General features: G+C 39.7%; 1 protein-coding gene across 3 annotated transcripts in view; it reads left to right on the top strand.

Annotated features, from left to right (window-relative positions):
* kansl1b (KAT8 regulatory NSL complex subunit 1b) overlaps positions 1-26,878 on the top strand; it is a 71,753-nt gene that overhangs the window by 10,932 nt on the left and 33,943 nt on the right. For all 3 annotated transcript variants that reach the window (XM_036564126.1, XM_036564124.1, XM_036564125.1), the window contains one exon: positions 4,096-5,446. In XM_036564126.1, the coding sequence (XP_036420019.1) occupies positions 4,185-5,446 (1,262 nt within the window). In that variant the 5' untranslated portion in view covers positions 4,096-4,184. The remainder of the gene's footprint in view (positions 1-4,095; positions 5,447-26,878) is intronic.

Here is a 26,878-nt window from a genome sequence, read left to right as displayed (position 1 = left end):
TGACCTCAGCAGTAATGTTCAAGATCATCATTATCTAATGGTGCACATGCTTCAATGTGTGTGTGAGCTAGAAATAGGATGCCACGTTAACGGTTGTAGATGTTGGACATAATTTCAATAATGGACGTGTGTGTGTGTGTGTGTGTATATGTATATTTATTTATTTATTTATTTATTTATTTAATTTATTTTATTTTTTTTGCCATTTCTTACTGCAGTATATCGTGGGATAACTAGTGATGATACTGATGCAATGATGGCTGTAACTGATATTTGTGAATTTACTTTGACCCAGCCCATGTATGGGGAAGTGAAATAGATACTGCATTGATGTCTGAGAGTGCAGCATTCCAGCACCTGGCGAACTTGTGCCATAACAATTAGGATGAAATAGTTGGAGCCCAAAGTGAAGTTCATTCATTAGTTAACCATCTGCTGTTGTGTGTGACGTGAGTGTTCTTTATTAACTGTTGTTGAGGGATGTTTAATCCTGGTTAGAACTGTGCGCAAGTTAGTTTGCGGAAGTAGTGAGCTATTAGTAGCTAGCTGCTGTGGTTAGTGCAGTTAGCATTTTAGTTATGTGTTTGTGGCGGCGTGGTATTGTAGCTCTGTTAAAAAAGGCAAAACGGTTGATATGACTGTGCTGTTTGTGATCTTTGGCACAAGTTTGACATACATTTTGTTGGTGATAATTTTACACCCACAGGTACGCACATGCTTATGCGCCCAAATACTGACTACTTTATTTATTTTTATTTTTTTTTTAGTGAAAATGTAAAATGTTGTGGCCAAGGGGCACTGGACAGTAGACAATGTGAATCCCTGCCTTATTTTACCAAATTTTCCTAGCTTTTTTGTGTGATAGGAATTTGATGCGTTATGTAAACATTTAGATTACACAATGCATGCATGGAAACTAAGCAGCAAAAACAGCCTGTTTTGATTTGAGTTCATTCACACATCTGTCTTAGAGGGACGGTAACCAACAGCCTATTTAATTCTACATTATTAAGAGAGGCTTTAAAATTATTATTAAAAAAAAACAAAACATGGAAGCAAAGTTATCTGCTTCAGCTTTGCTAATTTCTTTGGTTTTACAAGCTTTTTACGTAAAAATCCACTTGAAGTCTCCTGCCTACGAGACTCTCTCCCTCCTCTGGTCATGATGAGAAGTAGCGCTATAAAAACTGCTGACGTCCTTCATAGGTGTGTCATGGAAAAAGGCAAAAATGACACAATTCAGAGGCACAGCCTCTCGCCCCCTCAAAATCCTTGAAAAAAGCTTGAGTTTCCTTTCCCCTTCATACCATTTGCAGACTTGATAAATGGAGAAAATTTGCCAGTGTGTTACTTTTGTCCAAACAAATCAGTAACATCAGCTTATTTTTGTTAAAGCCCGTTGTATTCCATCTGCTCAGAATAGTGAGTGTCCTGCGCCGAAGTTTAACCACAAGCTTCTGTTTTTGAGGTTGGCTATGTTGAAACCCTGATCTTGTGCCACAAAGCCAGGGTTCAGTTTTATTGTGCACGAGCAAAGGCTGTCAGGTAACAGTGTCCCCGGCAAAAGGACAGTATGTATGTTTACCGTCTTGGTGCGGTTACTGACTGGGGCTTAGATATTATGGGAATGTGTAACATTTCATTAGCCTCAACATGGTCGTTTAACACCTGCTAATGACTGTGACTGAGACCATTCTTGTACATGCTGCCTACAAGTTAATTGGTTGTGTAGTTACTAGGCCTGGGCAATATCTAAAAATTATGGACACAGTATTTTCTAGTTAAAAAAATTGTGTTTATCGATAATATTGCCCACCCCTGAAACATATACATGGTCCGCTGCAGCTTTCACCTACTTTCCATTGTGTTTTTAGTGTACATGCTTTAAAGATTAACTGTTTTAATGAAAACCTTTCTTTTAACAAAACCACATCAAATAATAAAACATTGAAGAACAAAATAACTTTTGAAAACTACTTCCTGTCATTATAATAGATGTTACTGCAAATACATTCATGAGCTGCTTCTGGTTGTAGATTTCTTCAGTATCATGGCGACTTGCATGCTAAATGCACTCCCTACTGGAGAAACTTAAGATTGCCAGTGGTTTTCAAAGCCGTACGCTTTCCACAGTAAAAACAAGTCGTTTTCCATCGATACTGCAGAGTTTTCAGAATTCATGTAACCATTGATTGCTTAATGTCTACAGAAAATGCTGCATGTCTTGCTCATGTCACATGCAGTAAAATTTTAAAGGCCCCATGCTAATGCAGTGTTTTCACATTAAAAGTGAATGAAACATTGTGTACATGCTATTTATTAAAATTTATTACGTTTTTTTCTGAGAACACCAGCTGTAGTCAGGAATCAGGAGAGCTTTCTTTCCAGGTTAGAGCCAACTTAGCTGCTCTAGAGTAATATCCAGTCAGTTCAGCTTGTGTGTGTGTGTGTGTGTGTGTGTGTGGTTTTCCCCCCCTCTCTGCAGTGAGTCACTTTGAGGCAAGCTTAAGTTAACGTAAAGTAAGAAGTGAAATCCATGTGGTAAAGCTAGCATTACGGTGCATAACAAAGAGAATCAGACAGCTTCTTGACAACTCCCACTTTCTCTCACAGGAAAAAAAACACTGACTACTGGAGTGTGTCTTTACACTTCATAAATGTGAACCCCAATTTCACAACATATTTTATTACATGTTTATTTTGGATTATCTGTACTGCTGCAGTTACTTTCTGGCTTTGTTTTTACAAGGATTCTTATGGTGAAGTCATTGTGTCTTTCGTTGTGTTGATGCTTAGCTTCGTAAGAGAATGTCTGATTGCCAAGCAAGTTAGAGGTAGCGAGGCTGAGAGCGCAGGAAGAACCGTTCCATGTATAAGGCAAAGCTGGAGCCCAATGCAGCCTTAAATAAAGCTCAACAGTTTGTGTGGAATCTGCTGTCACTTCTTCTATAGTGTGAAACGCTACAATATTTACAAGCTGTTTAATGGTAAATTAGTCCTCTCTCAGTTCCTCTCCCAAAACACAGATTATGCCTTTTACACGTCACCATTGGGTTACTTATCTGTCATCGATGATATCTGATTACATTGCCCTAACGCCTAGGCCGAGTAGTTACGGTTACATAATATCCTCCTTTATAGCCTGAACTGTAGGCCTGCTATAGTAAACACACTCTGACTTTTCGTCTCTTTGTTCAGAAAAGAACTTGTTTAACATGGTAGGTTCAAAGCAGCTGTTTTCAGAACATTTGTTTGTGTGTGTGTGTGTGTGTGTGTGTGTATATATATATATATATATATATATATATATATATATATATATATATATATATATATATATATATATATATATATATATATATACACACACACACACACGTATATGAAACAGCAAATAATTGGAGTTACTCCTTTGTGAAGTGCTCAAAGCACTTACTTTACTCTCCATGTGAAATCCCCTGGTATAGCTGTCCGATTCTACGTGCTTTTGCTCTGGCCAAAGCACTGACCTACATTGAAATTGTCAGGTGTTTATCTCTAGTATCCCATGCACACACAAATGAACATGGCTGTACTTGCTCACTAGCCCATCTGTAATGCATTTAAACAGCTAAGCTAACATCCTCCCCCTAACTAAGATATGGTTTCATCCACACACATGCTTCTCTCTACACAAATAAGGTATTCATGAGTGAATGATGATGACCTACAGTGGAATCAGTAGTGACCAGGAACTGCACTAAAAGATTTTATCTTGTTGTTTTGTGCTCATTGTCTGGTTATTCTAGTAGTACAGCAGTGTTAAAACTAAAATGGCCAGCAATGCAGTGACATGCATTATAGCAAAATCTTGACCATATACCATAAAAGAAAGAAATTGTTAGTTGTACAGACAGATCTCTGAATGATGGCATAATCGTTAAATAGTTGACTTATCAAATAATAATCGATAGATTGATCAGTTATGGAATTAATTTGCTGCAGTTCTAGTAGGATGACTTTTGTGAGTTTTTCATTTTTATTTTTACTTAATTCCCTGATGCATTTTACTGGTCTGTTGCTGGATATCTGAAATTTTTCTTTCCTTCCCAACAGGCTGTCCTCGGGCGTGACGGTAGGTGGGTGGTGTGGAGCTGGCCTCAGCACCGGGAGAGGCCCCCTCGCCCGCCCCCTCCCAGCGCTGCATGGCTGCAATGGCGCCCGCTTTAACCGACGCGCCGGCCGAAGCTCACCGCATACGCTTCAAACTGGCTCCGCCCTCCTCCACTCTTTCCCCTAGTGGTGTGGAGGGAAACGGTGGCACCAGTCACATCCTTGTTTCCAGTAACGGCACTGCCAAGCGCAAGGCCTCAGAGGAGCGCGCTGTCCGTGGGGCAGGCTCTTGCAAGCGAGGGGAACCGGCTCGGGTAGACACCCCACAGACGCATTTGGGCAAGATCCAGCCGCTCGTTACTTCGTACCGCTGCTCGGATGTGATGTCCATGCACTCGGCGAAGGAGTCCCTAAAGTTGCAAGGTGTCCTCTTGCAGAATCACAGCATCCTGCCTAGTTTCTTACCGCGCAAGGCCAACCAGGCCTTGGAACTTTCTGAGGAACAGTTCAAAAGCATCATGAGTGGAGGGAGTGGGAGTGGACCGTGTGGCCCACCTGCTCTACAGGGTACCCCTGTGAATGGCATGGCTAAGAAATTGACTAAACCAGGTCCTGACAACAGAGAAAATACCGTGACCTTGAATGGAGGCAGACATGCTGGACAGGACTCACTTCTTCAGCCTCACGTTGTTGCCTCCCATAGGGGGCTGATGGGAAATGGCCCTCTTAGAGGTGGCACTGAACAACACCAGTGCACTAGAGATGTATCCCAGGACCATCCCAGTAACCAAGAATCCCTTTCTTCCTTTTCTCCCTCTATTGCGCCTTCAGACCTGGACGAGGAAAAGGTTTCAGACAGATTGCCTTCACTTACCACGGACACTTCAGTTGCTTCTCCTGCAGCACCGCAGTACCCACTAGGCAGCCTAGGAGCGGAGCTGCGTGACCGGACCCAGCAAAGCCAGAGCCGACAAGGTGAGATCGAGGGTCGGCTACGACGCTTGCGCAAGCGGCTGCAGGTGGTACAGGCTAAACAAGTTGAGCGTCATGTGCAACAGCAGTTGGGGGGACTATTAAGGAGCACACTGGGACCTCTGGATGCTTTGCGGCAGCAGCAGGGACGCCACAGTACGGAGCCGCTCACACTTCAGGAGAGAGACAGGCTTGGCCGAATTCTAAAAGGAGGCTCAGTGCCTGCTGAGTTGGAGCGTCTCTCACTCAACTGCACCACCAACCTGAGGTCTGCAGAAAATGCCTTTGATTCGGATGCTACCGAAAGCAGCTCTGGAGGGGAGACAGACGTGGAAGAGGATGAGCTTGCCAGGGTGGACATCGAGCAACGGCACATCCCTCTGTGAGTAGTGCCCTAAGGTTGAGGTTGGGTTGAAAATTATTGAGGGCTGTGCTAAGGTTTGATTGAAGATTATTGATGGATTTGACAGATGATGTTTATTTTTGAAATAAATTGTGATGTGTTTGTTTGGCACAAAAATCTGTGTTTTTTCAGTCGCTAAAGGTTATCTTTTGAAGTGTTTACATAGAAGAGGCTGCTTATGGGCTATACATTGACAAAACTGGAGAGTCTCTCTCCCACAATTTCTGAACTTTTTATGATTGAGATCCTGTGAGTTAGCAAAATTCTCCTCATCACTACAGTTATCAGGCATTCGGTCTGTAGCAGTTGCTACGGTTATACTGACTACAAATGATCTTATTCAGATCTGAGCCAAAAATTACTTCTGTTTTATGAAGCACATTCGCTTCTTGCATTTTTCCACATCATATTAAAACGTATTTCAGTACATTTTGGTGAGCAAGAATGGGCTCAGTAGTCATTCTCCTCTGTACCACTGGACATTTAAAATTGAGTAGTGTCCTTTATATCTTGCCTAGATATAGTCATGTTGCTGGTGTTTTGTATGTAGTCAGTATTTGTGTAGCATTTGATGTTTAACTGAAGCTGAAGTTAGTTATAGAGTTGTGGGTATTGCTGCCTAAAGGAAAGTAATACATACCACACAGCTGGTTGTTTTTGTCTTCTCCTGGTGTAGTAGTTCTTCTGTAATGCTAGATTGTGTTATTCCATGTTTTGCTTCTTTGAGATTTGATTAATGACTCTTCACTTTGATGTCATTAGCAGTGTGACTGCAGTGTTAATGGCAAAGCAGCAAACAAGAATCTGGACATTTCTGACCTGGTGGCATCTGTGGACCTTTTATTGTTTTTTTGTTTAAACATTTGTGGTATGGCCTCATGCTGCCTGCATTGATTAGTTTTGATTTGGTTTTGCCAGAGATGCTTTGACCAAATAAGAGTTGGATAGCTACCTAATCAAATATTGCCAGCAACATAGTAAGCAGTAAACTGGTTATTTTAGTCCCATGAGGTTCAGTTAATTTGCTTGTGCTAGAGTCATATAAAGATCAGCATGTCCCAATTATTCTTTGTTTGGTCATTGCATCGGGGTTTAGTGTAGCATAATACACGTTGTCGTCAAAGGGCTTTTTCTTCTCAGGTGATGAATCAGTTCCTGAGACCAGATCATGTACTACTGCTAAGCTTATTATAAGTGGTTCAGGGCCCTGGTTTCAAAACAATACACTGACATTTCACTCGCAGCCCGGATGTGAACATATAGGCAACTTCATAGCGAAAATAGAAAGGAAAGCAGAGATCATACTGTACTGTGTGGTGGTTGCATTTACTCCCAGTGGGGTATGCTGTATCAAACTTCATGAAGGCCAAAAATAGCATAAATATAAAACAGTGTGCAAGAACTTTTGCCATCTCTACTTAGAGAGATTAATAATCTAATGTTGTGGATGCATAGAAATGAGGGGTTTTCTATGTTGCTTTGGGAGACAGCTGTGTGTGCGCGTGTGTGTGAGAGTGTGTGTGTGTGTGGTTAAATTATTGAACAGTTTTTGGTTAAAAGCTACTTAGAAAGCAAAATTATTCTAAGACGCGCTTACTCAATAGTGTTCTCTCTATCTTTTAACAGTCCTGAAAAGTTTGTTTTCTTACTAGCCCAGTGGGTCAGAGAGCTTTTGTTTGTGTCAAACGGCTGCATGTGGGAAAACCTAGGCCTACATTTCAGCTTGCAGTCAGTCACATGACTATTGCGTAAGACCAAATAGGCTTACTTACAGATTATGACACACAAGCATAGTGAAAGAGCAGGACGACATGGGTTTGGATAGAGTTTGTTGTTTGTTATTTTACCATTGGCAGTATTTTTACGATTGACATTTTATTGTCTTTAATAAATGCCTTCACATGTTTGTGAATAAATGTTTATCGTTTGTATGGATGTTATAAGATCATGTACATGATGATGTAACTGAATGCAAGGCCAAGACTTGTCCCCCCCCCCCCTGGGATTGATTAGTCATCCTGTCTGGTCAGTCTTGAAAGCCTTATTGTAGTAGAGGCTAGAGATCTTTCATCAGCCAGTGTATAGCCCACTCTTCATAGTGATCCTAGACTACACTCTTAAAAGGTTCTATATAGTACCACAAAAAAGGGTGTAACAATAGTAGAACCCTTTCAAAAGGGGTTGTTTATAGAACCATCTACAACACATTCTATATCAATCTGAAGAACCCTTTCACAATGCACAGAACCATTTAATCATGTTTTTTATTTTTTTTTGGTTTAGTAACAAGAAATTAAACCATTTTCGTTACTAAAGATCGCTTGAAGAACTTTTGTTTTCCATAAGAACTTCCATGAGAAATTCATTGACAGACATTAACTGTTTCATAATACTTCATTAAAGAAGTGCTTTTTCAGCTGCTGACTGGCAGTTTCATTTGAGTGGCAGCGGTTTGATCACTGTAGCTTGAAGCATTCTGAAGCTTTTGTTAATGATCAACTTGGCTTTGCCTAAGATGTTCCTTTCACTACCCCATATGTCCCTCTCTCACACTAAATATCCATGTTTCTAAGAATACTAGAGCCTGAGGTGCACCACAACTGCATAAACACCATCTCTGCTCTCAGTCCCCCCTTCTTAGGCTACCCTAAAGGCAGATGGCACAGTCAAATAATAATTAGCTAACAAGTACTTGGACATAACTAGCGCATTAATTTGTCGCTGAGGTGTAATACCTGTTTATGAGAAGCTGACAGACTCGCTGAACTATGAATCCTTTTTTTAATGCTTTTCATGGCTTGTTGAGTGTTTTGAAAGCACCATACTTTTTAAAGAAATAATACTGACTTAAAGGTTAAAGCCAGGTTCTGTATTTGTCCTTTACTAGGCACTGTAGGCTGCTGCTATCATCAATGACTGTGCAAGCCAGCAAGAAAAAATTGCACTGTTTTAATGCCAAATCGAGGCCAAATTTCTCTTAATTGACTGTTTTCTCATGTAGCACTTTTGCGTTGGTTGTTCATCTAACTACCTAGCTAACTTGAGTTGTAGAGTCACCAGCAAAAGCTCACAGGTCACTTAGCCGGTTAGTTAAGGTTTTTGTCCTCCTTCCAGGTCACTTAACCGGTTTGTTAAGTTTTATCGTAGCTCTTTTGTGCTCCCAGTTTGTGCTCATCCATCTTCCGCCTCCATGAGGTGTTTATAATGATGCTGTCTGTGCTTTGCTGAAGATGAAGACTGTATTACTCCCACATTTCTCTTGTTTCTATTTGACCCTTTATGCTGGGTAGGTCATGACCAATGTAGGCTCGATTTCATTAGTTGTGAGTTCCACAAATATGCTTACACAGTGGTGTGACACAGGTTCATATACGCATGTCCTGGATGCCGTGATTATAATATAGAACATTAAATTAAATAACTAAAATTTGCTTGTTTTATAGGCATTAAATCAAGGATTATCATGGATATAATGTTCATTATCAAATGTGTATTGCTAAAAATACTGATAACTGAAAATTGGTATCATGGTATGTCAGTGGTGACATACTGATATAAATGAGGTATAGCTTAGCACCACTATACGTTTTAAGAAGATTTTACATTGGTGAGTGTTCCTTTGAGCTGTAACAAACTGCAGAAGCACTGAACCAACATGATCAGTCCAATCTCATACAGATGATGTTATAGCAAACAGTATTCCACATGAAACATGATCAGCTGGCATGGCTTAAAAATAAAGCGCTCCTGATGCTGCTTATCCTCGGCTCTTCAACAGCAGTTGCTTGCCATTCATGAAATGAGGAGCCAAGTATGGAGCTAATGTTTGACATTAACTGAGCTTGTCACTGGCATGTTATTTATGCAGATTGGTAGCTTGTGCCTTAATACACAGCAATGCAGACTAATTTTAAGCAACCCACTTTTTCCATTGTTATATGGATGCACAGTCTAGCAAGTAGATTCACTAGCTAGGTTGGTTGTATTTGTTTTGTTTGACTTGCATGCTTCTGTTAGAGCAGCTAGGTGCAGTGTAGTGCTTACGGTTATGAACGAGTTCACGTGGATAAAGTGGTCTGGGTGATGGGAAGTTCAATTCAAATACTTCACAAAACAATTATTTTTGGTCTTTGGTTAATTTTAAATGTGCTGTAAGTGTAGCACAAGACTACACATCACCCAGACTATAATATTTAATAGATAAATGAAATGTATTTTTAGATCTCTTTGTAAGGGGGATATTGTGGGTACCTTGAATAAGCACATGACTTATTACTGTAACCATACTGTTAATCTACTAATGAAATGTACTCAGGGATGCACCTCTATGTTAAGTGTCCATTGTAATGAATTTGACTGGTAGCATTCGTTAGAGCTCCTTTGGTTGTTACAATAATGTTTCTCACCTGCCGTCCAAGGACACCCATCCACTGTACCACATTGTTTTCCCTGGAATTTTCACTTGAGGTTTATCATTAGGAGCCCAATAATTAGCAGCTCGGGTGAAATAAGATGTATTTGAGCAGGGGAAGCATAAAACTGCAGTGGAACTGGAAAAAAAAAAAGACTGGCCTGTATTTCAGATATGCACTCTTTTTCCCAAAATGGCAGAGCTGATTCCACTTTGCTGATGCAGGCCATGCTGTGGCCTGGAATTTGAGGCTAATGCCCTCATTCAGCTATTCTGCAGTGCCGTATATGAGAGTTCATCAGCCGTGTGGCCATGTCAAATGGGTTTCTTTTTATGCTGGTGTCAGTATGCTCCTCATTCGACCTCTGTCGCTGTCTGCATGCATTTTACACTCTATCGACTTATTTCATTTTGTGCTGCCATTTGATGCTATTGCATGTGTTTCACCTAAAAACGTCAGTGTTGAAGTTGCTTTTATGTCTGTGTCACAAACCCCAGTGTAATGGGCACTATGCTGAATAGCATACGTGAGTCAGAAAGACGTCTTTTTAATCAGTCTGGGGATTACGCTCACTGGGGATTAAATTTAAATCGGCTGCCCCCTCCCATGGCCCTGCTAGAATGGAATGGAATTGAAACTACTGGCGTACACACATTTCACAGCGTGCTGGCTAATATGATTTTTAAGGAAATGGCTGCTCCTATAACCTAGTGGCTTCCCATCACAGACTTTCTCACCAAACATCTAACAAAGGCCCAAATGATTACTGGTCCCATAATCTAGGATTAGATCTCTTCTGTTTGTATCTTTAGGTAATAAAGTGAAAGTGATCCCAGATCCCTGCTGCCACCTTGGTATTTAAAGAAAGTGATGCTAATGTTACCAGTTAAGAATGGCAGTTCTTGAAAATGACCATAGTTTTTGGTGGATGCTAGCTTCCATTCATTGTTAGCAATGTTAGCATATATGATTGCGCTATTCCTTTAAAGCCAAAGTAGTCAGATCTGCTGTTCCATCAGCTCTTGCCACCAAGCAGACATTCATGGAAAATTCCTTAGTTGGTGAGGCGGAAACAAGGCGAGGGGGATTTTCATTTCGAGGTTACACACTAAAACCCTTCCACATGTGCAGAAGCTATCAGGAAAATGCAGAACTGTTTTAAGGCTTGCCCGAATTGGTGGAACAACGGTCAACCTTATTTAATCAAAAAAGGGAGAGCAAAGAATGAATTAAAAGACTTCTTGGCATCCCATTAACCCAAACATTCTCGTACTCACAAATAATAATGCCGTTATTGTTTCTCAGCCTGTGGGGAAGCAGACCTCCGTTGTTTTGTTCTCCAAGCTCAACAGGAGGTGCAGCAAAAGGTTTGGGCAAGTGTGTTTTTAAATACCATCCGTAAGTAGCGGAGGGCGTGTGGGTGGCTATAGTGGAGGAGGCATTTCAGCTAACGGCCTACTTTTTCCTCTTGTTGTTTTCTGATGAGGAAATCCACCTACTGTAAAGTTTTATGCTTTGATGTGACTTGGTTTAAAGTAGTAGGGGAAAAATCAAATTTACACTTCACACTGAATGTAGTTGATCAGCCAAGACATGTCTGGTGTCTGAAGTTTGCTTCTTTTGTTTCGCACTGGAGCTGTGAGGCTAATGTGCAAGTAATATGACTATAACCTGCCAATTGGTGTTTTGTGAACTGCAGGCCAAAATAATCACACCCCTCAGAGTAGTCATAGACTTGCTTATGTCATTTCTAACACTGAATAGAGTACTGTTATATATAACAATGAACAAAAGATGTCTGTAAACAACAGTAGCAGCCGTCTTGAAGCCTAAATCGTCCGTACTTTAAGTGGTTATCTACAGGGTACTAAGGGCTTGGTCCTCTCTTTTTACTTGATCCCAACTCCCAACACTGGTGTAGAGCAAAAATACGCATCTTCTGGGGAACCAGCTTTGAGAAACGCTGTTTTAGTCCATATCTAGAGATGCATGTCATATAAGTTTTTAATAAGGGGTACCTAAACATTGTTGCTGGTAACCTGAACTAGAATGAGTTACGAGTGAAAGGCAGCGAGAATCGGTGTGAATTTTGTCTCCTGGCGTTAGAAAGTGTGAATCCCTGTCACAGTCAGTGATATCTGAACGAACAAGTCTTTCGTGGCCAAATTTGCCTCACAGGCCTCAGTTAGAACCTTTGGTTTGGATATTAGGTGTTACGTGTCCTGCTGTGCATGCAAATGACTGTGCCTTGATTGAAGGTATAATTCTTCCTAGTGCAGATGGACTAAACTGACGCCGTACTGCCTGAGCAGAGATGTGACTTAAATAACAGGATGTTCGCCGTGAATAAAACATTGCTGCAATTTTTCCACCCCTCATCATAGTATAGACTGAGGTGCTAAAGAAAATTAAGATGTGCTCAAGCTTGGTGTTGATATTATTGTTCTATTTGTGAAAACTGTCTCCTTCCTTTTTTCATTATAAGCTATTTGAGAAATTTCCTAAAGCTTTGTAGCTGTCGCCTCTGTGCAAATGTACAGCAGATACGAACTATGAACAGTAAACAGTGTGACTCATCTAATGACTAAGGAAGTGTGCCTGTTTCTCAAGCATTCAGGAAAAGTGTTAACTTTTTCCCTCCCTGCTCTCTCTCACTCGCTCTCATGTCCAATTTATAGAGCCAAGCTAAATATAAAATCTGTCTTTCTCTTTCTCTGGCTCTTGTCTCTTGCTGTCTTCCCAGATATACTTTCTACTATAGGCCATTGCTTACATGTATATGTTATTTATTTCCGCAGTGTGTTAAGAACAAGCATGTTTTCCCCCCACATGCTCTTTTTTCTTGTGAGTGTAAGAAAATCTACTGACTCCGCAGCCCTGCTCTACGCCATGTGGTTGCACCTGTGCTCTTTCTGGGTGTGGGTGTGAGTGTGCATCATTTTTAACACAGGAGTCAGATTAAAGGGATTAGTCTTTCTCCTCTACATTCAAGGCATGCCCCAGGTAACAAATCTCTTGTCTGATTATGTAAAAAGTAAGTTGTATAATTGAGTGCAATTAGCTGATTGATTTTAGCATATTTATTATTGATATTAGACATTTTAGAGCTACTTAGGTGTTAACTTTGGATAACTTGTTTAGTTAGGTTATATCATGTCATTGACAAGTCCAACCATAAAGGTTGATTAGGCAAACTATCAAAAAAGGTAATTTAAGTACATACAATTATTAAAAATATAAAAAATATATATTAAAATAAACTTGTTTGGCACAATTTCATGTTTAAAAACTCAGTCATGTTGCAAAATAAATAATGCAACTTTAAAAGTACTCAACTCACTGAAACTTTTGTCCGCAAGTTCTTACTTCCTTAAAAGTCAGGCGGCACAAACAGAAACAAAGGACTTGTATTTTGACATGCTTTTATAAAAGAGCGGCCAGGCTGTTGGTTAATATAGAAGACCCAAAGTGACCTCATAGTGCAATGCCAAGGTCAGTAGCCCTTTCACAAAGTTTGGGAAAAATGTAATTTTTGAGTCATGGTTAGAATGTTCCAGTTCACCGTGTCAGGTGGTCTAACCTCAGGAAAAACACGAAAATGTGGAATTATTATAAAAATGTTTGTTTATTTAAAAAAGTAACTATGAACTCAGGTTCAAGGACAAAGGTTTCTGTGAGTGTCTAGGTCGAAGCCTGTTTAATTTGAAGTTAGTCTGAAAAGTCAGGTGGCGCAACCAGTATGTCAAATGCCGTAAACAGACTTGCACAGTTTTATTAGCTGTATTAGCCAGCGCTAATCTAAGTGGTAGGTGTGACCTAAGTCACACAAGCCCCCCCCAGCATCTGACCTAATCATTAAAGATAAAGACTCCACTGCTGTCTGTGAGCTACGGAAGGTAGTTATGCTCCCTTTTGCCTCTGTCTGTCAACCTGCTGTGGCAGGTGTTGTCTACACACATCTTGTTTTTGCAGAACGAGACTTCGTGACATGTGGAGGAAACGAGAGAACTTTTATTGTGGACTTGCGGTTTTAGTTTCAGAGAGAGAGAGAGACAGAGAGAGAGAGAGAGACAGACACAGGAAAAAATAGAGAGACGTTGACGCAAAGAGGTGGGGAAGGAGAGAAACAGTACAGACGGTCCAAAACACACCCAGCCAGGGTCTTAGCACTGGGTGTCCGAACTACGGGGAAACCTTGCCCAGTGTAGTCATGGGGGGAAAACAGATTTACTTTTAAATCATTGACATCTTGTCATACCTTAAGCAAATAAGTTAGTTAGTCTGGAGGAAGCAGCATATTGTTGCTATCATAACAAAACCACTTATCTTAGAGAAAGCAACTTCACAGGAGAACTGGGATAAAATGTACTTGGCATTGGTGTACAATAATGTGTTGATTTTGTTCCAGCTAATTTTCGTCCATTTCTTTTGGTACATTTATCATGAAGCATAACACAGTGTAAAGAGCTGTTGGCATTTGTGAATGATGTTTAGGAAATTTAGGGTTTTTATATCATTTTGTGTGTTTCAGAGAGAAACAGAGTAACCTCATCTGGAGTTTTTAGAATATTTCTTCTTCTTTCAGGAGTTATGTGTGGGTGGGAATGTTTAAACCTGTGTGAACTCCCATCTGTCCATTTAATGAAAGTGCAGGGTGTGTGGATATGCCAGCCAAAATAAGCTTTCTCTCGCTTTCTTTTATGTGTCTATTCTTTTAACACTCTCTTTCCTAGGCCTGAGCTATTTGAGAAAAATATCTAATTGTGATTCTGGCCATTGGTGTTACCATAGTTTAAAATTGCGGTTGTTTTCTGTAGATGACTTGTTTTTTGGCCAAAAAGACCAGCACATCCATTTTTTTCTGGCTTGAGACTTGAACACTGAATGTAAAACTTGTGAAGACAAGACTGACTGTGTCGGAAAATTGGACTGCTTCAAATTGGGATAAAAAAAAAAAAATCAATCCTTCAGCCCTATGCTCTTTGACAGACGTATAGGTCACACTCATGTTTGCTACATCTTCTTTTAGGGGTGTAAGTCTGTTTCATTTGATTGCAATACTTGAGATTGATGCATCATAAAAGCTCAAATTTCACCAAATTTAATTTTTGATGTGATTAAAAAATAGTGTTTAAACATCCACATATTATAAATGTGACTGGAATTATTACGTAATTACATGGAACAAATAAATCAAGCTGAGTTGTTCATAAGTTCTAGGAGTGAGGAATGCAAGTCGCCAGCAGTTCAGTAAGTTAAAATAAGAGCGTATTTACTCAATGTTATGATCTATTTGACGTTCTGTAATTGGTGTAGTTAAATCACGACCTTCAGATTGATTGATTTATTTAATTATTTTGGAGTATCCCTTTTTTTCTCTTCACTGTCACTGTCAAACCCTAATATTGACCATAACGAGAAATTATAAAACTGGGTTTCCGATGAGCATAACTGGTGCCAGTGTCAGTTCACAATGGCTGGAGGTGTGTGTGTGTGTGTGTGTGTGTGTGTGTGTGTGTGTGTGTGTGTGTGTGTGCACGCTGCCCTTTGGACTGTCTGATGTGGCCAGCTCAAGTCCTCTGTTTCTTATCGGGAGGGCATCTCCATGGCAACTGAGAAAATGCCACAGGTTTTCTGTTTCCAGGTGAAGACCACTCTAAGCTCAGAGACCCTTCAATCAATGTGGTGTGATTTTTGGAAAAATCATGTTTTATCTGTAGACAGATGATGCATGAGGATAAAAGGATCAGAAGGGCTCTGAAGTGTGTGTATGTGTGTATTTGTGTATGTGTGTGTTAGGTGAGGTAGGGTGCTTATAAAGCAGAGCTGGGTGTTGTGAAAATGTGTAGGTTTTTCATCCTCTGTTCAGCAAAGCCCAGCTGTGTGAATTTGTGGATCTATAGGCAAGTAGTTTAATCAAAACTGAATCAGTCATTTGTATTAGAATGTGCTCACTGCTAATAGATGTGGTGAAGGAGTTAAGCAGTCCAGGCACAGTTTGTCTTACCAGGGGTCAATTGTTGATATAGCTGTCATTCCCACACTGTTATTTCACCGACTGAATGTTCTTAGAGGTTATGAAAATGTAACATAAAGGACAACTCATGTTTTTAAAGAAACTAGTCCCATAGGGTTCAGTGTTTTGGTTGAGGTGTCTGGTAACAAGCAGAGCAATGTAGCCTTCTTTTTATTGAATAAAACAATTGTATAATATAACAAAGTGAGAGTAATTGTAAAATGATACTGAGGATCATGAATGGCTCTAAAGAAGTCAACACAACAGATAACCATGTTTATGGATTTATAACACTACTATGTTAATTTCAGAACAGGATGTAATGTGAAGAGAACTGTAGCATGTCTTTATTGGGCCACAAAGGCCAAACACAAACTCACAAACTCCGTTTGCCCCAAACTTTCATGTTTTGGGGTGTTTTAAACCAGTGACATTTACATGATTAGCTGAAGGCCTAAGGTTGTATAGTGTGAACGTTATTTTGGACATATTGAAACATTTTGTAAATAAGGGCACAAATTAACTGAATTCTGTATTAATGCACTGAGAGATTAGTGTTCCTTGTGTAGGCTGTGGAATACACAACCAATAGGTAGAACAGGGCCGAAGCATGTGCGTGAAGTCATCATGTAACCATATTAAACATACGTTACATAAAAACTTGGTTTTGTTTAAAAGGATGTGATTTTAATGTCACCAAGTCCGAAGTGTTTTTCTGTCTAAACCCTCTGAAAACTTCTGTTGTTTGTTTGAGCTGCAACGGAGACTGATTTTAACACGTCCATACAAAGCAGAAAGTAGAGCAGGCTCTGATTTAAAAGTTTATGCAGCGTTGCAGTCTGTCGGACTCAGAGTGAAAGATGGCATTAATATACATGTTTTCATTTTCAAAACTTGACATGCGTTGACTTTTTTTCATCTGTAAAAATCAGACTCTGGCCTTTAGTCCTGCATTCAAATGTCAGTAGGTCTGTATCCATCTGGTGTTTGAACTTAAAACTATAGTCCAGTCCTTAAATATTACATGTATGTTTTACGTCAGCGCTCTCACCTCACAGCACGAAGGGCCTGGGTTCGATTCCCCGGCTGGGTCACCGAGGTCCTTACTGTGTGGAGTTTGCATTTTCTCCCCCTGTCTGCGTGGGTTTCCTCTGGGTGCTCCGGTTTCCTCCCACAGTCCAACGACATGCAGTCAGGCCAATTGGACGTGCTAAATTGCCCCTAGGTGCGATTTTGTGTGTCGATGTATATGTCTGTGTGTCTGCCGTGAGATGGACTGGCGACCTGTCCAGGGTGTTTCCTGCCTTCCGCCCAATGAATGCTAGGATAGGCTCCAGCACCCCCCGCGACCCATAAGGATAAGTGGTTTTGAAAGGGGGTGGGTGTGTGTGTGTGTGTACGCGTTGTACATCACTAATCAGCACTGAATGTGTTAGTGAACATTATATTGTTCACTGATTAATTTTTTGCCACAGACTTTCTCACACATGCATGGGTCCTCCTGCCTTAATGTGCAGAAAATACACTTTGACCAGCACCTCAGGTTGGACAGCACCTACAATATAGTTATTAGAAGCATCTCTAATATTATTTATTCCTTATTCTTGTATTTTTAAAAAAAAATAAACAGAAATGAAGACGTTGTTTTCATTTTCCCCAACCATATTAATTTATTCATTATTGCTGTTGCTTTTTGAACAAATTTGAAGATAAATGTTGACCAATCAAATTGAGCGATTTTAAATATATGAAAACACGCTGTCCACGGCCTTAAGATGCACAAAATTAATATTTGTCTCATGATCTGTTTTTTTTTTTTTTACATATTTCTTTTAATATATAGTGGTGGTCCATGTCCTGAATCAGCCATGGTATGTTTGTCTAATTTTAGAACGTTCTGTAGCAGCATGAAGTAGAACCCCCCACCCCACCCATGGTCATGCTTGTTAAACTGATAAAGCTGTTCAGCAGCCCTCGTGATACATAAGAGGGGACTTGCATTTCTTTTTACGTTCTGAGTAAAGACAACACATAGGTAACTAACAATATATAGACAGATTTTTAGGCTGTGAAAACATGATTTACTAAACCTACAGCAAATAGGTTTTGTGTTTGGGATTTTTTTTTCTTTCAATTTTGGAAGCGATGTGCCTCCCCCACTCCTGTGATAGTATTGTCAATGAGTGATGGCTAGGAGGCGCGATATCACAAGCCTGTTTGTACATCTGATATATTAGAACGTTGCATTGTATCTTATCGTGATGCTTGTATCGTGATACATATCGTATTGTATCTTGTCATGGTTTTTAAACCGTAATTCCTGGGCGAACTGGATCCCTCTCTTTCACTCTCTTAACATCATCTGTACCTGGCAGCGCCTGCAGTGCCTGGCCCATAATGAAAGGACTCCTCTGTGAGGGTGTGTGGGAGCGAGTGTATGTGTCTGGCTCTTGTGTGCTCTCTCTCCCTCTCTCTCTCCCTCCCTCCCTCCCTCCCTCCCTTCCTCCCCTCTGCCTTTCTCTCTCTCTCTCCCTCCCTCCCTTCCTCCCCTCTGCCTTTCTTTCTCTGTGTGTGTGCGTGTGTGTGAAACTCACGGAATGAATAAGACTTCTGGTTGGTGTGTCTTGTCTGTTAGTGTATGTTAGTTCTTTCTGACGACTGCTACGTGCATCATTGTCGTCTTTTCTTTACAACTTCATCACAGCAGTAAGTGCTTTATGTGGAATTAAATAAGCATGATCAACTTCCTTGAAGTCTGTAGGAATTCCTTTACCTTTTGGTGACAAAGTGGTTGATGCAGGAGATTTCACAAAGATGTTGGTTACTCTTTATTCATTAGCATGAGAATTGCGCTGAAAGTTACAAAGACGCAGCACTATGTATTACTATCAGTACATATCTGCCTAATGTGTCAGAATCGCTTGAGTGTCGGAGCTTTGATTGCTTTTAATTCTCGGTTGATGCATTAAGTACCCCATCTTTAATCTGGTCGTTTTTAAAGAATAACTTGGGCATTCCTGAAGGTATCAGTAATATGTTATTGTGTTGTAGTGTAGTCTTGTTGGTTTGGGACATTGGGGTCCACTGCATGCATTCTTGAGCTGCTGAGCTCTGCCTTGGAGGAAGGATGTGTTGTCTAGCACTGCCTCTGTTTGAAGAAGACATTCCGGGTGTGGTGTCAGAACGAGTCTGTAACACTGACCCACAGACTCCCTAACATCCTCTGTTTGTTTGCGTAGGTACGTTAGAGATGGACATGGTTAAAGATGCTAATTTGATACAAGGTGTTGGCATTGGGCTGATAGCAGAAAATGCAGATATTGGAGGGTAAAAAAAAAAAGATGAATCTGATCCAATTCTTAACATATCTAGCCTGAAATGGCACTCATTCACACAGTGTGATGTGATGCTAGGTGTATATCTCTTCCTGTAGGGTTGTAGTTCGAACAGGATTATAGATATTTATTCACTTCACATTCAAAAACAAGAACTGAACCAACAAGAACGTAATAGTTGTAGTTATTTTCCACCTACTTGAGAAACGGCATGAAAATGATGATCATTGTCATGATAATCACTCTGAAAAATCTAATTTGACTAATTTCCTCTCTTGCTTTGCTAGTTAAATTATTGGCTGATATGAAACAGTGTACCGCTCTATTCTGTGTCAGACACTCAAATAAAAAAAAAAAACTTTTCTGACAGTGAAAATATGAGCAAAACGTTCATTCTGTGCCAGCATTAGCTTCATAATCAGGTTTTGTCACTTTAGTTAAATCTACAATCTAATGATTTTAAAATAGCAATAGTGCACCATTTCTAGTTTACCTTCTGGTGCACTTATTCATTATGTAAAAGTGCTTGGTGACTTAAAGAATTTGATAAGTTGTCGCTGGCTTCAGTTGCAGGAGGACATGCTTGAGTACCATTAGGTCCTGTTGGTACCGATCTTGAGCAGGTGCAAAAAAAAAAAACTGTATTAATTTGATTACAGCTTCACCATGTAATTTTACTGAATATTTTGAATTATGATTTAATTGAAAATACGGATATGAAAACTTGTTTGTGAAAATAGGTGCTTGAATAAGGCATGTGTAGCTTCTCATGGAAAAATGTTAATCAGTTTAATAAGCAATAATGTACACACCACCTCTTATGCTAGCTGTACCTAGTAAATGAATATTAATGCTACTTTCTGTTATGTTTTCTCATTGAGATATACAAATGCTGTTTATTTAAAAATGTGTATTATTTGGACCCTAAAAGCAGTTAAAATGGCCAGCGCTTGTGTGCTTGCATGTGTTGTTTTAGGCTTATTTAAGGTATTTATGTTACCAAATTAGCCCGTCAGAAGGCTCACAAACGCAGGTGTGCTGTTGCTTACTTGTACACCTGCACATATACATGTGTACACACACACACACACACACACACACACACACACATTGAATTCATAAACATGTTGATTAGACACAGACTTAGACACAAAGTACAAACTTGTCATCCACAAATGTCAGTTTTGCCTATAATGGTTACAAGAGGCTGTAACCTCCATCAGTCACGTTTTCGTGTGTATGCGTTTGTGTGCTTATAGTGTTTTGAAGATTGGTGACTGCTGGTCCGCAGACTGTCCATCCGTGAGCTGATTGAGCCTTGGAGCCACATGTTGTTGTTTTGCTGCCTTGATTGAAGAAAAAGCAAGCCTAATGAAAGCTATCTGTCTGAACCGCGCAGGTCCGCTTTCACGGCTTTTGAATCCATCAGAGGTTCCACGCCCGTTTTCTCTTTCCTTTAGTTTCTTCCAGTTGTGCTCATTTAGCTGCAGATAAAGCGTCATTTCCTTGTCTCTCAGTCCCTTGAGGTTTGATCTAGCAGCCTGCTGCATGGGAACTACCTGGATTTGCATAAATGTGTTGTTACTCATGTATGAAGGTGGATGGGGAGATTCTGAAGCTTGAGGGTGTGTGCACGTCATCACGTTTTTGGTTTGCCTGTGATAATAGCTGTGCAGTATGTTTGTTAATTGGAACTGGACTGGAATTGATGTATGCAAACGAGCACTCTAGTGATGTGTTTTTTGTGTTTTGATTGCCTCAGTAATTTCAGTTAGCATTTTTTGTTTGTGTGCAGTTACAAATTAGAAAGTTACAAGCCTTAAAAGGACCAAATTGGCTGATTGGCATGCATGATCGGAATTAGCTAATTAGCCAATTTATATATTTTTATTTTGTCTAGTCTGCATTGCAATTTTATGATGTAAATACTGAGGCAGGTAAGTACACTTGCATGTTATTTGATTGCTGCTGCTACACCTCTACCAAAAATAGCACAATTATGCATGATTCATTGGGCTGCGTAGCCATTTGCCTCCTGCTTTCAGTGTAGTACTTTGTTTAATTCATGTTATTTGAGTAGACAACTGATGTTTTCATTTAAAAATTTAAACTGCACCTTTGACGCATCAAAGAGCGGATAATATTGATTTTACATCTTTGGCAATAATAATATAATATAATTAATGAGATGCTATATGCTAGCCTGTTTTCATATGCTTGGTTGGCATATGTTTGTTTGGATGTTTATATAAAAAAGGGGGAAAAATAAGGTTAAAAATTGACCAATTTGTCTACAAGGGAGTGCGAATCGACCATAAATAACATAACTCACTGTTGCCCTCTCTGTGTGTAATAATACCAAGTCAAAATTCAGAACTTAGTTTTTTTATAAGATCCATGATGCGCTTTCTTAATTCTTTTATTTACATGTATTTGCCTCAATCCATTTGATAAACACACCCAATTCCTGTTCTGTTTATTGCAACATGAACATATGACTGCAAAAGCCAGCAAATTGGAAAATATTGCTGTCAGCATAAATAACTGATCTGCTCAATTGTGCTCAGATGATTATGTAATAGTTGTGACAGGCCTGTTTACTGTTTTCTATGAGAATCTTGACCAATCTCTGTTCCACATGGGTGTTCATGAGATTAGGGCCTGCCCACATCTCGTGAATACTTGAGTATTAGTTTGTTACATTGGTATTTATCTGTTTATTTAGTATTTGTACTATTTACCAAATAAATAACTGACTCAAACTATTCCAGAATTATCATTTTAAGGGTTATTCAGGCTCGTTTAGAAATATCAATGAGCATTGGAAGCCTGTAGAATGCTGTTTGGGTCAGCCCTACATTTGAGCCAACAAAAGTGTTTTGGTCAAATACTGCAGGCCAATCTTTACCAGTGTCACATTATTGATTCCATGTTATTGATTGACTAAGGTATTTTTAGTTTGTTGCAGTGCAAATCACAATATGCGGCAGTGTAATCCTTATTCTAGTATTTTGTCTATGTCATGCTGCCCTGCTCTCAATGAATGATACGAGTGAGTTATGTCGTTGTCCAGTCCATGATCGTATGGTCAGATATGCGCACTCTTTCATTCTCTCTCGCGGTCTTTCGCTCTCCCTCACACATTTGGCATTCAGCTCACTGCCTGTTTGAAGTCCTCTGCTAGTGGGTGGCTGGCACTGAGCGCATGAGAAGCCTTCATGTTTCTAAATGACTACATGATTGTGAATTGATATGTGAGTGATATGGTGCCTCTTAGGGTATCACTGGGACAGTGTATGTTTTAGGTCTTTTTTTTGTATATAGATGTGTGTATGATGGTGTTTTGTATGTGAGAAGCTGTGTGTGGTCACTACAGGAGAAGCTAATGTTGGAATAACTTTGATATGGCTGCTTTGATCAGCGCTCCCATCTGCTCCCTTTTAGAAGTTCTGTCTCTCTCCAGCAGCTACTGAGGATGTCAGTACATTACTGCTTTTATTCCCATGTAGAGACAGAAAACGGAATGGAGACTGGCAGAAAAAGAGAGCGTGTGGCTCAGAGGGATAGATGTAAGAGAAATTGTTAGTCTGTATTAGGAGGGGTCAGTATTTTGGTGGCTGATTAATTTGGTCATTTTCACCTGAAGTTGCTTGGTTCAATATTGGAATATATTGCTGCTAATTGAAGCTAGGCATTGAGAATGACAACGGTCAGCGTTAAACACAATACTAACGTATTGCATCAGATTAGATGCTAAATTACTTGACAGTATGTTTTTCTGAACACTTTATGGATACTGTAAATATTTAAAGTGCGCAGACCAACTGTAGGCTTTGTTGCAAAGTGAGCATAATTAGTCCTGTTTAATTGGATGTAGTGCGGTTCGTGAAAAAATGGTCTTTGTACTCAGATTTTGAGGTTATGTAATGCTTTTCCAACCTCACAGAAGTAGCTACAAAAAACATCTTTATGGGCAGAGCATGGACTGTTAATCTGTCTTTAGACTTTTAACATGTCTTATGCTTTTGTTGGCATGTTGATCAAAAAAAAAGTGCAGAATTGCTGCAAACTGTGATGGTACATGACTGGAGGCAGTATGTGGTGCTCGTAAACATTGCTATTGTGATACCGTTGTTTCTGCCTGAGTACAAAACGGTGGTGTTGGTCACCTAGAAAGCAGTTGATTGAATGAACCCTTGATTGAATGTCCTGCTGACTGTTACAGTTCGCTCTTGTTGCCGCTGGTGGCAGAATTTTCCATTTTTATTAAATTATAAAACACGATATCCAGTTTGTCATACGTCTACAATTGTAGTGTAAATGCAGAACTACACTATCATTCAGTGTAGATCTTAGTGTGAGGCTCTTTTAACAGTATCAGCAGATAATTGTTAATGTTGACATCGAACAGATGTTTACATCTGACAGATATTTCAAACAGAGATGCTTGGTGTGGTCTGGAACAGCTGAACGTTTAGGCAATGCTAGACTATTGCGCTAAAATATTTGCGTTTGTTCGTTTCACTGCATTTACAACATTTATATATTATTATATACATATATAATATTTTAAATGTAACTGCATTGGTATTGGAAAAGCCTCTTGGTCTAGAATTCTTCATAGGTGATAAAGTAACGTTGCAGGCTGTGTTTCATGCTGAAATCCCTACGCTTTGCAAATGCACTTTTCTCCATTTTTCTGGTCTAGACATGGGCTGAACCAAATTGATTTAGAATTATTTGATGCCCTACTTTTGTTGGTTCCTCAACAAATTTTAGAGCCAGGAATATTGAACAGACAAACTGTTCCGTGAATTTGTCCAGCAGAGATGGAGTTGGAATATTTCAGCAGAGATTGCTTTGCATTGTCAGGTAGCAGAGTGCAGCTCAGGATTTAAAGGTTTTTTGTATCATGTAAATTACTGTTAGAGAGATAGGTTTTCAATGTTGCTTGAACATTTGTTTTAAGGACTAAATGTTTAACAACCCAGGCTGAAGAAACGTGTACACTTTATTCACAGTCTGTCTGTCAGCCATCCACATGTGGATATTACATTAGTCGGATTGCTATATGACAATATTTTGTTACACATATTTCGTTATATATATCATGACATATATATATTAGGGGTGCGGGAAAAACTCGATTCTTAGATGCATCGCGATGCGGACGTGAACGATTCTGAATCGATTCACAAATGTCAAAAATCGATTTTCTAAATATTTGATTTATAACATAATGTTGACGGAACGCAAAGGCGGAACTGGAAGTGCGGAAGTGCAGCGCCCGGACAGTCTGTGGCGGCACATACCAAAAACACAACTGGATGAGCGAGAAATCCGACCGACAGCCTCTGCATTAAAGCCAGGTTAGGTCAGGAGTCACAACACAAATGTTAAGAAGAGACATTTTGCCTTTCAACAAAGTCAAACCACCTTTGGAGCCACAACATTTAATGTCCAGTACGTGTTAATGTCGTAGTATGGGCTAAAAATATAAATGAGAGCGCAGATTTACTTCGCTCTGCTTTAAGCTTTAGCTTTAGCCGCTTTCCTTCCCATCTGCGCCAGAAAACTTTTCTTCAAAACTAGAAGAGTTTCTTGTAAAATGTCTCAGCGTCCGGCTGTTTTACGAGGCTGAAGTCACTTCTCATTTGCTTCTCGTTCTAGTTTTCCCGTTTCACCTTAAATTTTGCCTTAGGTGCCGAATGTAACTGCTGAACCATTTAAGGTGGAACGGGAAACTTCGAAAGAGAAGCGAGTTCATTTTCACAACTTTTTAGAGAAAGACAGTCTCTCGTTGCAGATTTAACTGCGCTGCTTATAAATGCGAATAAGTCCTCCCAATGTTCGTCTTAATCTCTGTTTTTTAATTCGCTACTAGCGAGGCCAGACCTCGGTGCTATGTGACCTGCTGTCTGCTGTCTGTTCTTGGTCGTTCAGAACCAGGGCTTTCGCGCTATGATGCACACTTTGGAGCCGAGATTCAGCGTCCAGTCTCGAAAATACATAGGCCCCCCCATGCATTTACATTATGGATCATTACAAATACTTCATGCTTTAAAACTACCAAGTCCTCAGACAGTAGGAAGATAGAAATCCTGTATAGATCGAATCATGAGGTGCCTAAAGATTCCCACCCCATATATATATATATATATGTGTGTGTGTGTGTGTGTGTGTGTGTGTGTGTGTGTGTGTGTGTGTGTGTGTGTATCTCATGACAAATTGTCACTATACTTTTCTGAGCATATCATGGATATGCAGTACGTAAACGCTTCTGAACTACAACGAGAGCACAATTAATACTGTGTAATTGGATTTAGTTCATCACAGTATGTGAAATGTCATCGTATGTTATCATATCAAATGATATGGCACAAAAAATATTTTGTGCCATATCATGTATAGTGAAAACATCATAGTGTCTTGATATTGGATTTTTGCCATATTGCCCAGCTCTAATCTCTCTCCATCTGATTTTCCTTTTTTTTTTGTTTCTATCTTACTTTTTCTCTCCCCAGGATCAGGGTGTTCCATTGTAAAATGAGTACCTATCATATTGTTGCTGGGTCTGAAGCTCAGGATTGGTACTTAAAACACGTGGAAATGTCATGGATTCACTCGTCAAGCAACCGTGTGTGATTCACTATGGATTTTGCCTCTTGACATTTCTTAGACTGCTCTCGGCTCATTATATGTTTCTCTGAATCTTTCACAAGTGCAAATTAAAACTGCAGGAACAATTTTACTATGCAAAGGTGTCCTCCAAATGGCATTACGCGAGCGTCTGCCAAAACTGAGTACAGTTTGGCTCTGGCTGTGTGAGTGTCTTTTAACCACCCATCCCAACAGGTGGTCCTGCAGAACATCTCAGTCTTCTCTGTCTTAGTCTTTCTTTTCTTCTGTGCTTGTTTCTTTTTTGTCTTGTTTTCTTCGTTATTTTTATTTCTTTCTACTACTTGCCTTTCTGTTGTCTTTGTCTGTCTTTTTTCACTGTGTGAGAAGTCACTAAAGCTACAACTAAAGCTGTTGCATCACATCTCTTTGGTTGCATTTGTGACCTTTTGTCTTTCTTTTTGTTTTTTTCTTTTTTGCCTCACTGCTGTAACTCAGGCTTCCGCATTTTTGATGGGAGTTGTCAGTCGTCAGGCCCTTGTATGAATTCTGGCAGGCACGCTCTGTTCTAGTCCTGCTGGAGCTTACATATGAGCTGTTTTAGATTTAAACTAGTGTCAAAGTACAACAGATTACCTATAAAATCCAAACGAATTAGTGAGCTATTACTGACTGTAAATATCTGCGCACTTACATAGTGGTTTCAATATTTCTTGTGTTTGAACTGGATTTGAGGGAATTGAGTGAAATGTTTGGATGTGTTTTCATGTGCTTGTCTCTGAGTATGCTTCAAGCCAGCGAATGCTCTTAGTCTCAGATGTTTCACAGCTCGCACAGTCAGACCGAGTAGTGGGTCAGTATTTTTCACTCCATTTTAGAGGTCTGAGCAGTGCACGGTTTAGTTTAGATTGCATGGTACCACCCTTTCCTTTCCGATACTGAAACATCAAGTATCAGCTGATACAAACCAATTATCAACTGAAATGATCCAGTATTTTTTATTTTAAAACTACTAAGCTTTAAAGTTCAT

The sequence above is a fragment of the Colossoma macropomum genome, unplaced genomic scaffold (genome assembly GCF_904425465.1).
Source record: "Colossoma macropomum unplaced genomic scaffold, Colossoma_macropomum, whole genome shotgun sequence".
Lineage (NCBI taxonomy): Eukaryota > Metazoa > Chordata > Actinopteri > Characiformes > Serrasalmidae > Colossoma > Colossoma macropomum.
The sequence above is the reverse complement of the archived record's forward strand: the minus strand, read 5'-3'. Positions and strand labels throughout refer to the sequence as shown.